Genomic DNA, 22,045 nt, shown 5'->3' with positions numbered 1-22,045 from the left:
GAAAAAAACTTAACACCATACTGCATGTTGCCTTTCATAGCTACTGGTTTTATGTCTGGAATTAAGCTAAAATGGCATTGTAGGACGGATTATGCCCAAGTTTTGTGGCTTTTTGTATTAGAATTTGTTTGCTGGTTTATCAGTTGCTTTTGCGAAATGCTTCATTAATTGAGCAACAACATTTGGTTAGTTTTAAGTCACCAAGTTTAATTCCCCCAGATTATTTAAACAGATACTGAAATAAAATATCATGCCGTCTCTATATATGTAAACCTATCATAGTTGGAAAACGGTATTACATTGTTACATACACTCCATGTCTCTGAACAGTTCCAGGAGCACAGTGCTTACTTGGGTTATGTTTCCTTTTGAAGGAAGTCACTGGTAGCTGGTTGGCATTTTGGCAGATAGTGAGGTGAATAATGTAGGTTTTGGCAGAAGCTGGACTGTAGCGGAATGGAAACAGTGCTGATTGCAACAGACTCTGAGTGGGAAGGAAGTTGCTGTAGCCTTACATGCCTAGTTGGAGCCCAGCAACTTCTGGAGGGCCACATGTTTCCCCATCCCTAATTTACAATGTACAAATACAGTACGCCAAATTTGTGTGTAGTCAAAACACATTGGGTGCAATGGTCAGTAGGATTGCCAATGTCTTTTTTCCTGAATACTAGCCCCCTTTCCACCCCCTTTAAAAATATGTAAAAAAAATTAATTGCCATGCATATAAAGCTGGATGTGCACAACACATGTTGCAGATTTACTGTATACAAACTGAGCACAGGGAAAGACACAACTTTAGTACCACATTTTTCCATGTATAAGACTAGGTTTTTCCCCTAAAAAATAATGCCAAAAATTAGGGGGTGTCTTATACATGGGGCCATCTCCCCCCATTTTCTTAAATCTGAGTCCCCAAAAATAGGGGGTGTCTTATACTTGGGGGCGTCTTATAGACGGAAAAATACGGTATTTCAGCAGTGACCGAAAAGACACTACTCTTACATCAGATCTCATTTTAAGCAGAGATCTATTCCTAATTCTACCCCATGGCAAGTTTATATACCACACCAGGCAGTGAAGGTTTCCATGATCTTTATTACTGCAGTTTGATGTGGGATTTTGCATCTTTGAATGTGCACTCATGGATAAAGTTCCTTGCACATTTAAAGAGCCACATTGTATTGAGCCCAGCTAGAACAGATGTTGTGAATAGGGAACCTGTGGCCTTCCAGATGTTGTAGGGCTCTGATTTGCATCATCATTGACCCTTGGCCATGCTTGGTGGGGCTGATGTAGGAAAATGCAAGGGAAGTATATATGCCATATATGGGCGCCAGGGGCAGGGCTAGGGCACTACGTGATCTTGAGGGTGATTCTTTGTCACATGATGCATGCATGAAAGTGGTTTCTCTGACACTAGATATCTGGCAGTCTTCTCAGGTAGCTTCCTTTCCACTTAATTAAAGGAGTGGTATACGGTACCTGTTTGTAAGGGATATTAAAACCTCTCATTACAGTATTGTGAGTTAAGCCAGTGTTAAATCACTGAATGGGCCTCAAATGATTTAAAACTCAAGTCTTTAGGATCATATTTAAAGGTTTTCCTGAATCAAACTTTCTGGCAGCTCTGTAACTGCAGGTACTGGGCCATAACACAAGCAGATCTTTAAGCTGCTGCTGAGCTATGATTTCTCCAAAGGATACAATATGCCTTAAAGTGTCACTTAATATTTTTTTTCCTATTTAAGGAAGTGAATCACAAGTTTGAAACTATCCCAAAAAGCCACACTGAGAAGCTTCCATCTGTGGGATGACGTCACTGTGGGATTTCTACCGAACTGTATGTTCTGGTAAACAAAGCTACTGTGCCAATTGCCACAGGACAGGAAGAAAAGAAGAAACCCAATATGTGTCGCCACTGTAATTTCTTATCTATTGTTAAGCTCAGATGTAAAAGCATCACAGAAAGAGCATGAGGATAACTAGGGTACCATTAAGAAAAACTTGGGTCCTGAAGAGTTATTTTTGTACTTGAGAGTCTATCTTGTACTCAGTATATGTAGACAGCATTAGAAATTGTGGAATTTTTCAGCAAAATACACACTAGGCAGCCCAAAAGGATAAAGAGTTGTCTGGTCTATGGCTTTCCTGAGCAATTAGCTCTGTGACCTTAATGGAGGGTTGTAAGAGTCTAACTAGGATCCTTGGCCCCATTGCTGCAAGTTAACCTTTGCTGCTCCCACACTTGGCCACCATTTTGTGTTATGTCACACATGATGGCAGCCATTTTGTGACTGGCACCCATGGCGATTTCTAAAAATTCCAAATGCACTGACCAACCCCAAAAGGTTGGTAATCCCTTGCCATGGCTCATAAATGGTTAGGTCCTCTATTTTATTTGGATTCAGCCTTAGTTTGTTGATCCTTATCCAGACCATTGATTATAGTCTCCAGAATATACTTTAGGATTGGGGGCATTGGTTGGAGGTCGACATTTTATTTTATTTTTTAGTTTAAGCAGTTTGAAAAAAAAATGCATTTGTACTTAAGTTGTGTACATACTTTACTTTCACTTTAGATAAATATGTTTCTTTTTAAATTATTTAGTTGAGTTATTTGAGTCCCCCAAAAATTCTTGGGCCAAAAAAGATGTCTTGGATAGAAATCCTATGCAGATTCATTAGGGAGTAAGTCCTATTTACTTTTGAAATATCATGCATGGGGTCTGACTAAAATGAGAACAGCACCAGCTGTTTGCTTGATTCAATTTAACAGACAAAAGTAGAGTTTTGGGGGGAGTTGGGATGTTTCTTACTCACCCTTGTTTACTGTCCATTGGTTTTTCAATAAGCTGCTTATTTGGTTCATTTTCTTAATGACCTAGCCTATTGTCTTCCTTGGAATAGTGACCCCTGACAAATGGAGGATCCTGTAGTGGGTTTGATGATGTTGTGCACTTATTTGTCCAGTCAGATTTGCCCGTGTGGCACTCTGAAGCCAATGCAGAGTGGGGGCAATGCTTCCTTTATTCACTTAGCCCTCACTCTGAATGGGATAATACTATGTTTTCCTTTTGATGTCATCTCCCACTCCCCCAGAATCCCCCAAAGAAGGGAACTTGTCACTGCTACTGAAAATGTTTGAGAAAAGTGCCCCCAGCTTCAACTCAGCCAAGATAACATACAATACTTGGGAAAATATTCATACTGAATATAATAAGGGAACATCTTTATCCATCTAGGCAATTGTAAGATTCTGGCAACTGCCATAAGATTCTGATTTATTCACCACAGCCATTTTACTCCATCTAATATTAATCTCATCTCTCTTTATGTTCTTTCTTGTAACATACCAATCACCTGCTTTTTAAACAGTGCAGTCTCTGGGGAATTCTGTTCTGCTTCATTTACACAATCCTATAATGAACAGAGGTTTCCCCCTGTTGACCCATCATATAACTTGCAGTGTATTTTTATTTCTCAGTTTCATCTCCCAAGCTTGGCTGTAAACTGCAGCACTCTTTCTGACCCTCCAGCTAAAACTGAGTCGGGCTTCTTGGGTCCTTGCCAATGAACATGGTACAAAGACTTCAAACAATAGGATTCAGCCACCTCCTGGAGAGCTGGCTCGTGAGTCCTACTGGTTTCAAAGCGCACAGATTCCCCATTTATAATAATGTGCAACAAGAAATCACACAGACAAGAACATGACTAGACTTGCAATTAAAAGATGTTTTCTCTTTCTGAACTCTGTATTTCATACAGACAAATCTTTGTCCTCATAATGCAGCTGTCAAAGGTGTGTGGTTGTGTCATAGCCACCAACAATAATAGGTTTGGACAAGACTGCCTAATCCTTACATTGGTTGGGCCAGGTGTGCATGGGCTGAACAGAAACTTTTCTCAGCAGCTGCTATGGGACTTTAGAGCCAAAGGGCTGCAACTAGTATTTTTCAGCCTCCCATGTAAACTGTGCCAAAAACCCAACCAGGAAGCAAACAGCTTTGTTACCAGGCTGTATAGGTCAAAAGTGTGTCCATACATTAGCTCTACATAATTCATTTTCTTTCCAGAATTCTGCATTTTTCCTTTTTTTATTTTTTAAAGCAGATGTTTAAAAAAAGCAGTATTTCAGCAAAAGAAATGGAGGAAGAGGAGTTACAGAGTTGTTTCCAAGTTTTTCTCAGCGATCATGAGAACTAAAATTTAGATATATATTTTATTTCTACTGATTGTCCGCATCCATATAGCACTAATTTTTCATTTTCCAAGTCAATAAGCTTTTGGTTTCATAGGCATTTCAAATGGCTAAAGTATCTGGAAGGGATACTTGGTCTTTTCTTACGTGATCAGGTTTTCTTCAGTTCAGTTCAAATGCAGTGCAAAGCTATAGCTTAGTGACATGGCACATGCCTTCGTTCAATCCCTGGTAACTCCACATAGGGTTGAGAAAGACCCCTGTCTGGAAAACCACTGCCAGTCAGTGTAATACTGAGATTGACGACTGAGGCGGCTTCCTATGACCATTTGTTTCCACTTTCTTACCCACACTGTCTTGGCTTAAGGTAATACTTCTGGGATTGGTGCCTTTCCAACAGCACTAAAAAAGCAATGTGTTTGTATTTGGGGGAAATGCGATACCACCTAAGATAGCATGTCAATTGGGATGCAACTGAAGCTCTGCAAACGTCATGAGCACCACTTAGATAATATATGTGATGTAATTAGTGCTAAGCAACTATTCCCCCCCTCCTTTCCTTGCATCCATGTGGCTTTAATAGCTTGTGGGGGGATCATTGAAGGTCAAGTGCTTCTGCCACTGGACAATTCCGGTCCATACATTGTTTTAATTCAGGAATGGAGAACCTTTGACCATCCAAATGTTGCTGGACTACAATTGCCCATCAGCCCTAGACATCACAGCCAATAGCCAGGGATGATGGGAGCTGTAATCTGGAAACATCTGGAGGGGGTAAAGGTTTCAAACTCCTGTTTGTTTGTTTACTTGTTACAAAATTGTACACACATAAATAACAAAACATGACATGGGTCACTAGGGGGTACTCTTGTTTTAATTGGTAAAGAGAAACAGAATTATTTATTCCTGCAGCAATAGTTGCACCATTTTATGAAGTTTTATTATTTAGGTGGTTGTTAGTTTTTTTAACTGTAGACTGCATGCTCTCCTGTTGTAGAACTCTTTTCATCTAGCTAGATTTTTAAAAAGTGAAGAACAGTATGGCTATCTTACTGTAATTAGGACCAAGGGAAAATCGGGCTCAAAAGCCCACTCAGTCATTAAGTCCTCTGGGTGTCCCTTGGGCCCATCACTCCTTCTCTGCTTAATCTACCTCACAGGGTTCTTAGGAGGATAAAATTAGGAGAACCCATGTAAGCCACCTCTGAGCTCCCTCGTGAAAGGATGGGATAAGCATGGAATAAATAGAAAACAATGATCCTCCACTTATTATCTGTAGATGTTGTAGGTTCTCAGGCTGGTTGGTCTGAGTTTTCACTTTCTGTGCAGCATTTGTAAGTAAGAGGAAACAGCATTTAAGGTGAATTTAAGTATGTGGTTCTGAGTGTTGTCACTGTTCCAAAGCACCTATCTCTGCCTGCACAGTGAAACACTTGTAAAACTGATGCAATTTAATTGTAAACCTTCAGAAAACTCCTGGCATTTTGCAACAAAATTGTACTGCAGAAAGGCTAGAGACAGGTGAGTGTTTGGGTTTCTTTGTCTTTGCAGAGGTGTAGGCAGTTTGAAAGAGGGGTTGTCGCGCATAGTGTGCACTTTTTCCTCTGGTAAACCCATTTGGCCAGTGGCAACAGTGGGACAAAATAGATTTGTATGCACCATATTTCTTTTTTAGGTGCAAGTAAGGAGTTGTGCAGGTCATTGTGTGAAATTTAAGATAAAAAGTCCCACCAGATTGCAAAAAATTCTTCCACTGTTTTTTGCCTTTCATCACACAAATCTGAAACCCTGGTGAGCTATTGCCAGTGTAGCTAATACTGGTTGGTCTAGCCTGGTGTAAGGCAGCTCCCTATCCCCATATGACAAGACGAATCAAGCACAATGTGCTTGAAAACATAGGTAGAGTAATTTTATGGAATAATGCATGTGTGACTTGAAAGTGGGGATTTGGTGTTTGGCTTCAAAGTGGGGACAAAGTGGGAAGTTTCCAGCAGGAATGGCACTGCATGCTCAGTGGGTCTTGATTCTAGGTAACTGCATGTAAGATTGTACCCTAAGTGTTCATTTTCACTTGTGGACGTTGAAAACCAAAAAGGCATACTTGTTATGTATTTGGGAGACAATAAATTTGTTTTCAGTCAGTCTTCAAACATCCAATTTCATGGCTTTGGAAATTCTTAAGGGCTCTTCAGTTGTTTGGAATGAGGTGAGGTAAGGACAGACAGCTTCTCCACGGGTCCTGTATCCCCGCCCCCACCCGCCGGGTTCTCTGGGTTTCTTTGAAAGATGATTTTGTAAGGTGTCAGACTTGAGACACCATGTTGGATTATAGGGAGCAACTGTCTGGGCGAATTACAAAGAGACTTGCATTGAGAGCAGCCTTGGCAATATATCCTGGTGACCAGAATTTTTTTGTCTTGTCTTTTTAGTGGAAGGCTGGGAACTTTTAAGTACTTAATCTTCATTATGAAGGGAACCTTGAGTTTACCCAGTGCTTAGTATCTTTGGCACAGAGCTGCTGGTAGCCTTGGATTCCTCCAGGCAACATGCATTGCATTATCCAGGATATTTTGCAAGGCCCTTCTTCTAAGTTACGTGTGCTTCATTTGGAGTGCAGAGTGAAAACTGGGGGTGTGGGGTGTTTGGTGAATATTTGTTACCCCCCTGCAAAACCTCTTCGACAAGTGACTGAGAAAGAATGGATGCAAATATATCTTAATATACACATTTTTTGCAAAGCAATTTTTCCCAGTGTGATTAATTTTTTTAATGTTACATTCACTAAGCTGTGTATTTTATGCATACAGTGGTACCTCGGGTTACAAATGCTTCGGGTTACAAATGCTTCAGGTTACAGACTCCGCAAACCTGGAAGTAGTACCTCGGGTTAAAAACTTTACTTCAGGATGAGAACAGAAATCGTGCAGTGGCAGCGGGAGGCCCCATTGGCTAAAGGGGTACCTCAGGTTAAGAATAGCTTCAGGTTAAGAACGGACCTCCAGAATGAATTAAGTTCTTAACCAGAGGTACCACTGTACTTTATCCCAACAAATGCATTTTTTGTAAATATAACTTGGCATTAAATGCATTTTTTTTTAAAGTGTGTTTTAACTGTTAAGTTGCTTAAGACATATTGTGCATTAGGTGACACATGCATTTAATCAATAATATAATATTAATAGTTCATATGTAGTAATAGTTCATATTTTTTTATGAAATGTATATTCAATAGTGCATCTGAATGCACATCACATCCTGCCTCAATTAGTGACACAGAACTGTGTGTGTATAAAACTGCATTGGGCTGAAAGTCTTGCCTTTGATTGTGCAGAGTTTTAAATCATGAAGAGAGACTCCACAGGTAGAGAAATCTCCCCCACTTCAGATCTTCAGTCTCATACTTAAAGGCTGCAGACTGGATGAAAGTGGTGCATTGGAGGGGGTAGAGTTGAAATTGCACCCCCCTCCCCCTCAGAGCTTGCTTATATGCAAGTATAATGAACATCCAAATAGGGCTAGCAATAGTAGAAAGATAGTTAACTTATCAAGGCTCTCTAACACATCACAATGCACTTACAGTTCATTCTAGTTGATTGGAGAACTCAAGATCCACCAAAGCATAATAAGAAATCTAACTGAACTATTTCAGATTCTCACAGCCATAATTTCGTGAGCATATGATTTTCTTAAATTAGAACACATAGAGTAGGTTTAGGAATAAATTAATACTAAACTGTTGCCACCCTTTAAAATATAGAATAATGTGTTTGTATATCTTTAGATCTCAAGCTGTGTGGAGAATTAAAAAAAAGAGGTAAAATATGTTATGTAAATATAGAAATAACAATAGTTATATATGTAATATTGTTGTGTTTATGAGTGAGTAACAGTGAGAAGTTACATAACTAAAACCCAGCAGTTACTTTGTGGGATAAACTTATTGTTGGCACAATGTACCTGACAAACATGCTGGCCACAGTTGCTACATTTACTATGGAAGCTGTTTTAGGCCTTAAATGGTTCATAGTTAGACCTCTCAGTTTGTATAGTGGATAGGAAAATCTAGAAGGTTGGGTTTTGATAGGTCAGTTAATGAACCAATTGGCTCTAATTGTTTCATGAACATAGGCCAATGAGTTGGCCGATAGAGAAGTGGCAGGATATTGGCCAGAGAATAATGACTGATATATAAAATGGCAGTCACAGCATTGCCAAGTTCAGAGGAAGAAGTTCAGGTAGGGAAGAATCTGAGAGGAAGCAATAGCAACTATGCCTAGCAAGAACCTTAAGATTGGTTGAAATCATTCAGGGCAGAAGCTGTGAGGGCTAAAAAGGGTTGGAAAGTTCCAAAACCAGTTTCTGAGGACAGTTTTGTGCCAGAGAGAGAACAGAAAGCAGTTGGTTTCAGGAACCAGGTCTCCAGGGACAACTGTGACATTGTCTTTTGCATTTCCTGCTTGTCAGATATCTTGACAAGCAGAGAAGATTCAGAGGATGCTCAAGCAAGCCTACTAAAGACGTCCCTGACCAGAGAGCCAATTTCTTGTCTTCTGCATCTTTTAAGGAATGGTTCACTGGCATCTGGATTTCAAATTAAGGCAGTTAATGTTAATGATATAACAGTTTCCCTAAAGGAACTGTACAGATTTCAGTGACTATTGAAGTTTATTGATAACTTCTAGTCCTATGTATTATTAATATACTTGGATAAGTAAAGTTTTAATAAATATATTTGTCTACACTTTTAAATAATTCTGCATATTTGTTCATTCCATGCCTATAAACTGAATACACCACTATGCATTTTAGACAGTGTATCAAGTGGAAAAGATTTTATTACAAATTCTATGGTGGTGCTGGGTTTTTTAAGGATAAAGAACTAAAGTATATATATGTAATGCATTTTGAGGAAAGATTGGGAAGCCAATGTTCCACATTTCGGAGGTCTAATAGAGTATAAAGACAGCCAAACCAAGATAGTTGAGTAGCATTGGTGAGATAAAACCTCAATTTTTCACAAACTGGTTGCCTATTTGGTCATTAAAAGTTAAAATTATTCCAAAAGACTGAGATCCAAATCAGTTAAATGGGATATTCCTTTAAATACTTGATTCTAGCAAACCGTAATTTTTCACATAGTGAATTTAATATTGCAGTGGATGTTTCCTAATGTACTAACTGAGGAGGCCCCGATGGGTTGTGAAATACCACATAAAACACTAAAGAAAACATTATAAACCCAAACCATAACTTTGTTATCCTTTCACTGGACTACATTACATCCAGATGGCAAGAGTAGCCGTCCTAAGAGGTTGGTGGGGGTTTTGTTTGGCCTTAAATACAGACTCCTTTTTAACGTCTGATCTTTGTGAGATGCATTGAAACAGGGAATAAAATTATATGCACCCATAAAAAGCAAGTTACAGCCTATTTTTATTTTTCTGTTGGATATATATCATTACATTTTGTTCTAATTAGCTACAAGCAAGCATGTCTGCTTAGATAAGAAGAAAATTAAAACCATAAAACGGAGGAGGGCCAAGTCTTCACTCTGGTATACACTTGTAATAGACATTTATACATGCCTATGTGAAAATCCAAACTTGGGGCAATTCAGATGCCTGGCCTACCTGTGTTGCTTTCTTATAACATTAGGCCATCAATATTGAACCTGCTTGCCAATCACAATTAAAAAAGAAGAAGATGGGGATTAAGTTTATAGCCTAATCATCTTCCTAGTGGTTTACTATTCCATGTAAACAATGAGTAAATTTCCAGAACTCTGAAATAATAGTAGCCCGAGCATGTTTAATGTAGGCTAACTAACTCTTGCTAATTTATGTAACCAATTACTTCAGATACAATCATTCTAAGACAGAATAAAAACAGGCTTCTATTATACCCAGTAGGGTATACCCAGAACACATGTGGTTCACTGCCCACTTCACTTGCAATCCTCTGTACAGCCCGTGGGATAAGAAGCCTAAATGCATACAGGGTCATAGCCTTATTGTTTACTTAAATACATATGAACCACATTTCTTTGTAGGCATTTCTCCATACCACTCAGTCCTCTTCATCTCAAAATATACTCCAAATTTGAAAAAATTATGTATCAGTGCAGGAAGATTACGTCACATTCACAGCATGCATTTAAAGCACATGTCTTCCCTCAAATAATCCTGGAAAGTGTAGCTCTATGAGGGGTAAACTACAATTCCCAGTATTCCTTGGCAGAAGCCAGGTGCATTAAATGTGCAATGCGCCCTATCTGTGTCTTCATTTCTTATCAGTGCTGCTATAATGCTGAAAATATTTTGTAGGCCTTGTAGTATACGTGAAATATAAAGGATAACAAATAATTACTATACATCTTAGGAGGTTAATAACGGAAACTACGGAAAGCCTTACTCATCTTTTTTTGAAATAAAATATTATCCACAAAAAACACAGAGCACTGCCTTGCATAGGTGCAGAGTAACAGTCTTATTTGCAGTATTACTTCTTAAGCAATTAGAGTGGGGAGGGAAGAAAAATACCAGCATTTTGTAGTCAGTTCATTAGGGGTCCACCAAATTTTCACCCACAAAAATGGGTTAGCTTGCATTAGATGTCTACTCACAGCTTCTCTCCCTGATCTGCAGCTTTAACACCACTTTTTATTTCAAAAAACAAGCGGAGGGCATTGTTCCCGAGGAGATCCCAGCCAGTCGGGGAATCATATTGGCAACATGACTGTGTGACATCATTCCTTGCCTGCCAGGTTTGGCTTTTTAAGAATGCCAGGTTGGAGCGAGGGAAGTGTTTTCCCTCTCAAGCAAATTTTCCTAGGACAACGGTTTGCAAGCAAATTAGAACATACATTCTCACAGTTGAAGACTACATGTGCACACACAGAGAGAGACACACACAGCACACATAATTTGATTTGATTCTTAGAGTGAAAAAGAACAAGGTGAAAAAGATTTTAATTTAGTGCATTAACACATTGCTTTAATCCATAAAATATATGAAGAACACTTAAGATTTAAGGACAAAATCCATCCCATGCATTGTTATTGCATACAGTTATGCATCTCTTCCACTGAGAAAAAAATCTGTTCAAAATTCAATAGCTTAGATTTAAACTTTGAAAAATTATGAATAGTGTGCAGTTCTATGTTCAGTTAGTTTAGATGGTAAAGCCTTGACTCTTTACTATCCACCCCTCTTACTGACAGATATGATGTAGTTGTGTGTCCTAACTTCTTTCTGTAAGACTAAAGCCACCGTGAAGGATTGGGTTGTCTCCCTGCTACTACTTTTATAGACCTCTTCCTGTTTTGGCAAAAATCAGTAGTTATGCTTCTTTCTGGTTTTTCATATTCTAAAACTAACCAAGTGGAAGAGGTTAAAGGATATGCTTGCTCTTTGTGCATGAAAAAAAAAGTGGCCTGCAGTTGTTGCCTAGAAGGCAGCTGGCTGCAAAAGAAGCAGGATGTTTCAGGAACAAATTTATCCTTCTGTAAACATCTGGAAAACGAATCGTGTCAATAAAACAAAAAGATCCATTGGGAGGGTTTTGCGCCTTGATTAAGAGTTGGTGTAATGTAGCAATGAAGACTGTGTTCATATATTCACTTGCCTGGGAGTAAGCCCCATTGAGTGTTACTTCAGAGTAAACATATTTAGGAATATCTGTAAGAGTATGAGCCATAAAGGAAGGAGCTCCTGGATCAAAATACTGCTTCATTGCTTAACTCATAAGCTGGTTGTAAATGAACCGCTCTTCTCTCAGCCTCAGTACCACCACGGCCCTTATGCCTTCTAGGGATGGGCACAACCGTCCATATGTTTTTCTCACTTTGTCATTTTTCCAAACTTTGTCAGTTCTCCAAACTTCCACATCAGTTAGCAGTTTCTTTAAAAGTCCACATGAAAATGCATCAGGATTTCAATGCAAATTTCTCCAAATTATTTTTTCCCTAATATATGCATTTTAATGCACACTTTACCCTAGTACATACAGTTTTGCACACATTAATTGGCTGGAGAACTGTGCTACAGAATTTGGAATGTGTTTTGTCTTGTCTATTGTTTCAGAAAGTCCAGATTAGTTAAGTTCCCCCTTAGCTGCAAACTGAATCACATTTCTGCTAGGGTTGGCTCAGGGGGCTGGAGACCCAAGTCTTTGATGCCAAGACACAAATCTCCTGATCTCTCCCCCCCAAAAAAAGCTTTGTTTACAGGACAGCTGTAAAGCAGGGGTTACCAACCTAAGGCCCAACCTAGCTGCCTGCTCACATGCTGCGCTAAACCAGCATGGCGCGGGGACTCACTTCCGCAGTGCCGGAAATAGCGGGTGGGCACACTATCTGGCCCAGGCAAGGTAAACCTTGCTGACCCCTGCTGTAAAGGGTAGTGCTGGTGACACCACAGACATCATCGTAAGTTGCTCAAAGACACTATATACACTTATGAAAATTTGTGTCATGGGCCTCTGGCATAAGTCTTTTAATTACCTAGTAATGCCCCTTCTCCCATTGCTGCAGAGTGGGGAAATAATTGTGCCTCTTATACATTTTGCAGTAAATATAAGGACCTTTCCACATTGCTTATCAGCATGTCTCCAGGTATAAATCAGTACAGTGTACTCTTGCTAGAAGGAGATGTAGATATCTCCCGTAGGCATGCTGTGCTTCTTGAAATTCATGATTTCAGTGGAGCAGAAGCCCATATTAGACCCCACAAAATTGTCTTTGATTAGCTGTCTCGCATGGTAAACAGAGTTGTCTGGGCCAACATCATGCTGTATGAGTTCACTGGTCCTTTTATACTTGCATAGAAGCTGTTCAATCAGCTGTTGTTCAGCTAGACTTTAGCAACCCATTAGATAACATAACTATGTAACCACTGGGACAGACAGGATTTACTGGGCCCAGTGTACCATAAGTGGATCGGGACCTTTGCTGAACCTACAGAAGACACAAATTTCTTCTTGGTTTCTCATTTTTCCAATATTAAATTCAGTTCTCCACATTTCTGCAGCAATTTGTGAAGTTCTTTAAATAAAGAAATCCTTATGAAAATTCATCAGCATCATAGTGTGAATCTCTTCTAATAAGCCTATTTTCTTATACATTCTGAGTGATGTACACATTTTTTACCAGCAATTTCCTCCAGTATAATACATTTCTGTAAGCTGTTTTCACTAATGTATTCATTTCACGCACACTTTCCCTTAATGTGTGATTTTGTAAACACTGCATGGTTAGAGAACACTGAAAAATTCACAAAAATGTGGATTTTGAACGATTGCTCTGTTTCAGTTCTCATACTCTTTCTGAAAGTGCAGATTTGATAGATTTGCCCTTAAATGCAGACCAAACTGAATTTCTCCTCCATCTCTAACGCAAACCCTAAATCAGGCAAAGAGCTCAAGTGTGACTGAAAATGACAACAGTAAACATCTGGGCAACTTGGTTATATATTTTAAATAAAAATATAAGAAATGAATATCTGTAACTCTGACTTCAGTTATTGACTAAAAATCTTGTAAGGTGGGAGCAGGCAGCCTGGCTCGTTTCACAAAAGGGTACCTGCACATTTTGTTTTGTATCTTCACTTCCAGGAAGCCTAGTGTTTTACCTTCTTTTCCCCCCCCTTCCTTTTTAAAGGAAAGCTTAGGGTTTAGGACTCCTGCTGCCTGTGGGTCTGGCGCATCTGTGCCTTCTGTTCCTACCTCTCAGCGGCACTGCATGAAACAATAATGTGATGGTTTTTTACTAGAGGAAACAGTGTTGGGGCAATTTGGAGCAGAGAAACTGCAGCAACTGCTTAACCTTGTCCCACCTGCTGGTTGTTGTTGTTTTGTTCCAAATGCCCCACTCATCTCCTGAAACGACTTTGCCCCACACATAGTTTCATTGCTTTTTTAAAAAAAGGGAAATGTTAAGAAAAGTAGCCACTGAGTTTTTGTTTTCTGTGTATGTGTGTAATGCGTAGTTACGCACACAGCCAGATATGCTGGCCATGGCTGAAGGGATATGGCATGTTTTCTCAATGGCCCAGTGTTTTCAAACATTATGAAATCATCCCAGAACTGCTGTTTTAAGCCTTTGAGAATTTATTTAACTCAGCTGATTTTTGGAACACTCCTTAATTTTACATTTATAATACTGGATCGACAAGCAGTTACTTTACAGCTAACGCAGTGAGAGATGCATTTTCTCATCTGTTAAATTTATTAAAAGCATTCCTCTTTCCTTCAGATAATTTAAACATGTGGGGTCTTGGGGGGACAGGTAATTGAACCTCCTCTCCAGGAGGAATATTAGAATATTTAGAATATTAAAGAAATCTTCTTACAAGTTTGCATTAGGTGGTATCAATTTTCCCCATGCAATTTTTGCTGGCAAAAATGTTTTCCCCAACTTACTTTTGTATTTTGGGATTTAAAAACATTAAACGATGGTAACTGAGTTAAATAGAATGTTAGCTTTGCTTTTAGGAAGGATGTCACATGTCTTCTATTTTCCAACTAGTTTTAAAGGCACCCTTCCCCCTCTTAATTGCAAAGAATATTGCTGAATTAGTATTCTGAGCCACATGAAAACGCAGTGTGTGTGCTTCTCAAAGTAGGCACTATTTGAGGCTATTTCTAAATGCATTCAGATGTTTGTCATCAGCAGCAGCGAAATGCATGCTTCCTTTTTTTTTTCCTCCCCCCAAAATGCCACTTGCTATTTTGTGGCTTCAGATGATCTGTTAGGAACATATTACATTTTGAAGTTCTGGGGTTCATTTTTGCTCTGCATTGAAGTTAAGTTCGTTCCATGGCCTGGCTTACCATTTTCAAAACTGAAGGGAATAAAGTAACATTTGATTGTTAGTTTCACATGCAGGGAGCATCTTGGGCTGGAGAGGCAACAAGTCCTTTACAAATGCTCTTCTGTTCAACATAAATTACCCATTTGGTCACATGCTGGAGAGTGATCCCACAAATATTTGAATTGTGGTATTTGTACAGAAGATCTGGATTTATTATAAGATGCTACTGTATTTAGTGTGCCGGTTTTTTAAAAAAAACTTTTTTGCTATTTATAAAAGTTGGTGCAGTTACCGTACTTTAAATTGTTAGCCTTGGGCAAATAACCAAAAAAAGTGTTATTGAAATAAAAACCAAGGAGAAGATTGTGTGAATTTGGTTTGGGCAGATCTCATGATAGGAGGTTCAATGTTTTCATCAAGTTCAGAAGGATTTTTGTAGTGTGCTAATAGTTAGTCTTTGCTGCTAGTACTGAATTTGTCAGCTTCGTTGATGTAATACCAGTCATGCCTTCCTGCAGCTATCATCTATTGTTCCTGTGTATAGAAACTAAATTACACATGGATTTATTATGCATGTGACCTGCTACACCCTAAATTTACCATCCATCTCAATGGAGATTAAATAAAGTCTAGTCCAGATTCCCAACAATTCCTACATAACCAGCATTGGAATGTGATCCACTTCAGCATGATTTCTCCAATGCTACTGTTTATGTTATGGTCTCATAGATACTAGCCAGCAATCTAGGGAAGTTATGAGCTGTGGAACAAAACACAATCACTTGACTGGTGTTGCTTAAAATGTTTCTGACAGCCAAGATTCTACAGATTTCCAAGAGATGATGTGTGGGGTCTTGTCATGGATGCCACATTGCACTTCAGAGAGACTTGGCGTCCTTCCAGAACACAGTGTAATCACAGACTCATAGAATGCATGTCATAGAATCATAAAATTGTAAACTTGGAAGGGACCCAGAGGGTCATCTAGTCCAACCTCCTATAATGTACAAATCTCAGCTAAAGCAGCCATGGCAGATGGCCATCCAAGCTCTACTTAAAAATCTCCAAGGGATGAGAGTCCACAACATCCCTAGGAAGTCAATTCCACTGTCAAACAGCTCTTAGTATCAAAGGTCTTCCTGATGTTTAGTAGGCATCTCCTTTCTTGTAACTTGAATTCATTGGTTCAGGCCCTAGCCTCCAGAGCAGGAGAAAACAAGCTTGTCCATCTTCCATGTGACAGCCTTTTAGATATTTGAAGATGACTATCATATCTCCTCTCCTCTTTTCCAGGCTAACAATACCCAGTACCCTCAACCATTCCTTATGAGGCTTGGTTTCCAGATCTTTGGTCACCCTCCTCTGCACACATTCTAGCTTGTCAGTACCCAGGTGTGGTCTGAGATGCTTGCCATGGCAAGTGGAATGATCAAATCAGAGGACCCCTTCTAATAGCCGTTGGGAGGCAGCCAAAGTTGTCATGCCACTGCATGCGATATAAATTGATGCTGTAGCCTGTACAATTAATGGATGGCTGGAGGGACAGATTGCTGCCTCTACACTGCCCTTCATGCATTCAGAGCACTGTTTGTGCAGGGTTCTGAATGCACATTGATGTAAAAAGAGGAATAGCACAGGAGAAGCAAAGGAGGATTGGAAGGAGCCACTGCTCTCTTACTCCCACAACATACAAAAATATACGGTCCTTCACACAGACCTTATTCTTGAGTCATAATGAAGAATCCAAAAGGCATACTTTGTGAGAGTAGGGAAAAAATGTTTGTTGCTTATAAATAAATAATAGTGAATGCAAAAGAAAAATCAAATGAGAATTAACGAAGTATTTGTTTGCTCAAGAACAGAACTCCCCATACACAGAGTTTTCCAGTAAAATATACAGCTATCTTTCTCCTCTGGCACTAATAACTTCAATACAGTATGCATCTTTTAAAGTTCTGTTCTATTAAATGGGGGTGGGGGATCAGTAGGAATGAAGAAGCCTATTAAATACTGTGAAATAGGAAAGGAAAAAATGATTTTCTTGACCAAACAGTGTTCTACTGTATAGTCCATTTCCTCCTTGTGGTAAACCAGAGTAAAATGTATTGCATTCTTGGAAAATATTGAATGAGCTCACCGGTGTAGAGCCATGGCTCCTAAAACATATTTGAGGAATGAATCCATTTTTCATGAAACTTCATTGGAACTCTTCCATTCAGCTCAGTAAAAAATATCTGGAGGCCCATCTTGGAACTCCCCGATATTAAAAAAAAATCATTTTTATAATTATAATTTTTATTTACTTTTTAAAATCTAACAGTTTAATAATGTAGAACACTTATAAACTCTCAATGTATAGAATATAAAAACAAATAAGAAACATTTCTAATGTGAGACCTCACAGTATTATATCTATGAAGAATCAAGTGTCAACAAAAGGAAGACAAAGAAGAAGAAAGAACATAAAGACATAAAAATCTATAAATGGAAAATAATACAATATTTCTCAAGTACATTCATCAGCATTATTTGAGTGGCAGTCATCTAGTGATAAATATTTAGAGATTCCAGCGAGTCTGGTGTAAGGATGATTATTAATGAACTAAATGCTTCCTTTATTGGATAATGAAGAACAGTATGTGTTTGTGTAAATGTGAGTGTGAGCAGGGAAAGGATTTGAAACCCAAAGCCTTTTTTCTATTGGGCGATCACTCTAGCCATATAGAGCTATATGCTGTGCGGGGAGGGGGGTGTTGATTATTATCTGGAAAACTTGCATACATAATAAAGTTAAGCCAAATCTTTGTGAAATTGTCCATTTCTTTTTGTTCCCTCAACATCTGTAGTTTATGGGTTAGTTTTTTCAGTAGGCTGGTGTTCCATACACTTTTGATCAAAATTGTTATTGTCATCCTTTTAATTCATTTTTTACCTCTATGATGTATATGACTTTTTCCAAATAGGTGATTTTTTTCAATTAAATTTTTCAATTGAAGAAAATACAATGATTGTGACGTGTCTGAAATGGACCTGTGCTCAACTGAAATCATGAATTTCCATTAGCCTTCTTCAGGAATAGAAGAGAAATGGGAAAAGGGACCATACAACATTAGAAGGGAAATAGGAAGGTATAAATGGCAGGCAGTAGGAAGACTATGGATTAACCAGGCCAGGTGTAAATACCAGAAGCCTTGCCACCTTGACCTTGTATGACAATAAAGCAACCATCCTGCACTTTAGGCTCCAGCATCTCCACATACTGCAAGATACAGTACAGTTAATGTCCTGATAATTAAAGTCCTATAATATCCTGATAATTAAAGTCCTATAAATTCCCATGATATGTTCAGTGAAACGACTGGTTAAATTCCTACTCAAGCAAAACACTGATGACAAACCAAACTGAAAAGAAAGGCAAAATAAATGAACGAGAACCCCAGGTTCCTTTCCTAAGGCTTACCACCACCCCACATCCCAAAGTACAAGGGTTACTTATTAGCCTGATCTCAAGGAGAGGAGAGGAGGAGATGAGCAAGGCATATTTTCTCACTTACGGTAATAAAAAGGCTCTGGTTAACAGAGAACTTTGGCTTCTAAAATGACACTGATTTCTAATGTTTGGATGAAGGAATAGGCGTATGGAAAACAAAAGCAGTAAAAGTTGTAAAGCTAACGTGGATTAAATATTGGGTATTGTGTTGAATATGTTCCTCTCCTTTCTTTTCCCCAGAGGTGTGGAGAAATCTCATTCGATAGCCCAGAGCAGAGTGCCAAATGTGTTCGCATGCTAGGTAAGTGGAGTCCATTTTCTTTAATCTGGAGTTTGGTATGTGGAGAAATATGCACTGTTTTAATGAGGTGTTTCTTTTCAAAGAGTGTCTGCATTTTAACGAGGTTGGTTGGTAGCCATAATTCTTCTGGATGTATAGTTGGCTTTGGTGCAACTGGTATGAATAGTGAATGCATATGAGCACTAATTGATTATAATGAGCCCTCAGTTCACTTGTAGAAAGTTGTTGACAGAGTGATTTCTGACTGTTGGCTACAAAATCTAAATGCAGATTGTGACAAGACACTGCATAGCTGGAACTGCATCTATTTATTCATTTTTGCATCAACTTGATTTTTTATGATTTTAACAAGGCAGCATACAGAGTAGGTTCTTACTTTTATCAGTTTTAATTCTGTTTAACAACAAACTGTTTCGTATCTAAAGCAGCTTAACTTCAACGGTCTGATGTGTGCTGATTTGAAGTGAGAAGTCAATTGGGACTGTTGTTAATTTGATATGAGGAGAGACAGTGTGGGCTGGTGCCTAATAGAACTGGTAGGATGAGAGGCCAAAAGAAGGTGGAGCCAGAGCCACTGACAATCAGAGCCAACTAATTCTAGTTTTGCCCCTGCTGAGTTCTACAAGGGGCAAAACGGAAATTAAGGAGAAGGAAGTTGACAGCCAGTGAACTGGTTCTAGGTCAGAAGGCAGGCAAGTGGGGAACCTGGCTGAGGACAGAAAGAGGTTTGTACCTCATTCACCCTAATGGACCAGCTTGCACTGGTGAGGAGGAAAGACCATGTGTGAAAACTTCAGTATTTAATTTTTTTATCCATGTTTTCAGACTTTCCAAATAGTCCAGGAATCTACAGTGGTACCTCGGGTTACATACGCTTCAGGTTACAGACTCCGCTAACCCAGAAATAGTGCTTCAGGTTAAGAACTTTGCTTCAGGATAAGAACAGAAGTCGGGATCTAGCTGCGCGGCGGCAGCAGGAGGCCCCATTAGCTAAAGTGGTGCTTCAGGTTAAGAACAGACCTCCGGAACGAATTAAGTACTTAACCCGAGGTACCACTGTATATTATATGCAATGTCAGAGAAGTGGCAGTGTGACAGAACAATCTTAGCACTTGATTCATGCTGCTGGCAGAGGTTATGATCCAGCAGAGGTCCACTCCCACACCCTACACTAACTGTATTGGCAGTGGTCGGGAGGGAGGGCAGCATCACCACAGTGACAGAAGTCCCTACAGCACCTCTTAAGATATGGGCTGTTGCCAAGCCGGTAATGAATTTCACCAGCAATAGCAAGCACAAGGCCCTGAAATGAAGTATTTTGGGGATAGAGTAAGGTTGGCAATGGATCAGCTGAATCTAAACTGATCTGACCTACACCCTGCAATCATAATCTGAGACCCTTCTTTGTGCACCTCCTCCATGAGAAAAGAAGGAACGACTCCCCACTTGTGGAATGCTCTCCCTAGGGAGACTTTCCTGGCACCTTCCTCACATATCTTTAGGCTCCAGGCAAAAACATTTGTCTTCTCCTAGACCTCTGGCTAATTAAACAATCCATGGCCTTTTAAACTCTGGAGGGTGGTGTAGAAATTTAATAAATAAATAAAGAATAAACCCACTTTATTTCCCTCAGAGGGGCATTTGAGGAGTTGGGGCAGCAATAAAGTGCTCTTGGGATCTACCCAATGCCTGTGAGATAGAAGTATCGTTGTAAATAAGCTGTAGATCACTGATGATACACTGGAGTGGTTTTAGCTGGGAGCTGTAGGTGACAGTACAGTGGTACCTCGGGTTACATACGCTTCAGGTTACAGACGCTTCAGGTTACAGACGCTTCAGGTTACAGACTCCGCTAACCCAGAAATATTACCTCGGGTTAAGAACTTTGCTTCAGGATGAGAACAGAAATCATGCTCTGGCGGCGCGGTGGTAGCAGGAGGCCCCATTAGCTAAAGTGGTGCTTCAGGTTAAGAACGGACCTCCGGAATGAATTAAGTACTTAACCCGAAGTACCACTGTATGTGGTGCACTGCTGCCATCCTTCTGGGTCTGCCCTGTAGACAACCATTCCTGAATATCTGGGTGAGCTAGTCAATCAGTTCCCCCCTCCCTATATTGGTTGCATATACATTGTGTGTAATTTGGCAATAAGTCTTCACGGTTCTCACAAAACAGTCCATACAGTTTTTCACAGAGAATAAGAGAACAGTGGTACAAATAACTCATTAATGGCATTGATAAAACTGTGGCCTTTAGTTCAAGTTGCTCTCTGTGATAAAGTGCAGCTGTACCATGCATTGTGTTCCACACAATTAATAATTTGTGTCCTTTAGTTAGAATAATTATTATCCTCCATTTGGGCATATTCATTATGTAACAGTTATGAGATTCTAATTTTGTTAATCAGCTCATTAGTTAACTGGTTACAACTACAGTCATACCTTGGAAGTCGAACGGAATTCGTTCCAGAAGTCCATTTGACTTCCAAAATGTTCGGAAACTAAAGCGCTGCTTCTGATTGGCTGCAGGAAGGTCCTGCAGCCAATCTGAAGCCATGGAAACCCTGTCAGACGTTTGGCTTCTAAAAATAGTTGACAAACCAGAACAGTCACTTCCGGGTTTTTCAGTGTTCAGGAGCCAAAACATTCAAGAACTAAGCTGTTCGAAAACCAAGGTACAACGGTAAAAGCAATTAATTGAGTATTTTTAAAAAAAAACAACCGCATGTGGAACACAGGTTCTAATAATGAATGCAGTAGCTGTAGTAGAGCCCTTAAAAATTTAAGCCAACTAACCTATCCCAGTAGCAAATTTTCTTCCATTCTATGCTCATTTTAGCTCTAGCTTCACTTCATCAAAATCACAGTCTCACTTCCTACCATGCCCAACCAGACCTTCCTATACTTCTGTACTTTTCTATACTTCTTTGAATGAAAGGTCATTTCTGGGAAAAGGAAAGTCAGGCAACTTGGTCCTCCCACCAACTAAAAGCACCATGACTTACCTTATCTTCAGGTGCTACTTTTTAAATGCCAGCTTGGTAAATAGAAAGATTTCTGATGTCTTGGATTTGATCCTGGATGAGCACACCAACCTGATAATGTTGTTGAAAGACAATGTGTTGGGATAAATATTTTCCAGTTATGACCACCAAGTTCCTTTTGTGTAGCATTCACAAAAACCAGGTAGGGGTGTGTGTGTGTGAAGAAGTGGTATGGCTATGACCTATTGAAATGATCCTCCGTGAC

General features: G+C 39.4%; 1 protein-coding gene across 2 annotated transcripts in view; it reads left to right on the top strand.

Annotated features, from left to right (window-relative positions):
• Window positions 1-22,045, top strand: part of PDE7B (phosphodiesterase 7B) — a 161,652-nt gene that overhangs the window by 59,260 nt on the left and 80,347 nt on the right. For both annotated transcript variants that reach the window (XM_028723498.2, XM_028723499.2), the window contains exon 2: window positions 18,737-18,797. In XM_028723498.2, coding sequence (XP_028579331.1) covers window positions 18,737-18,797 — 61 coding nt within the window. The remainder of the gene's footprint in view (window positions 1-18,736; window positions 18,798-22,045) is intronic.

This window comes from Podarcis muralis, chromosome 3, assembly GCF_964188315.1.
Source record: "Podarcis muralis chromosome 3, rPodMur119.hap1.1, whole genome shotgun sequence".
Taxonomy (NCBI): Eukaryota; Metazoa; Chordata; class Lepidosauria; order Squamata; family Lacertidae; genus Podarcis; species Podarcis muralis.
Note: the sequence above shows the minus strand (reverse complement) of the source record. Positions and strands in the feature narration are given on the sequence as shown.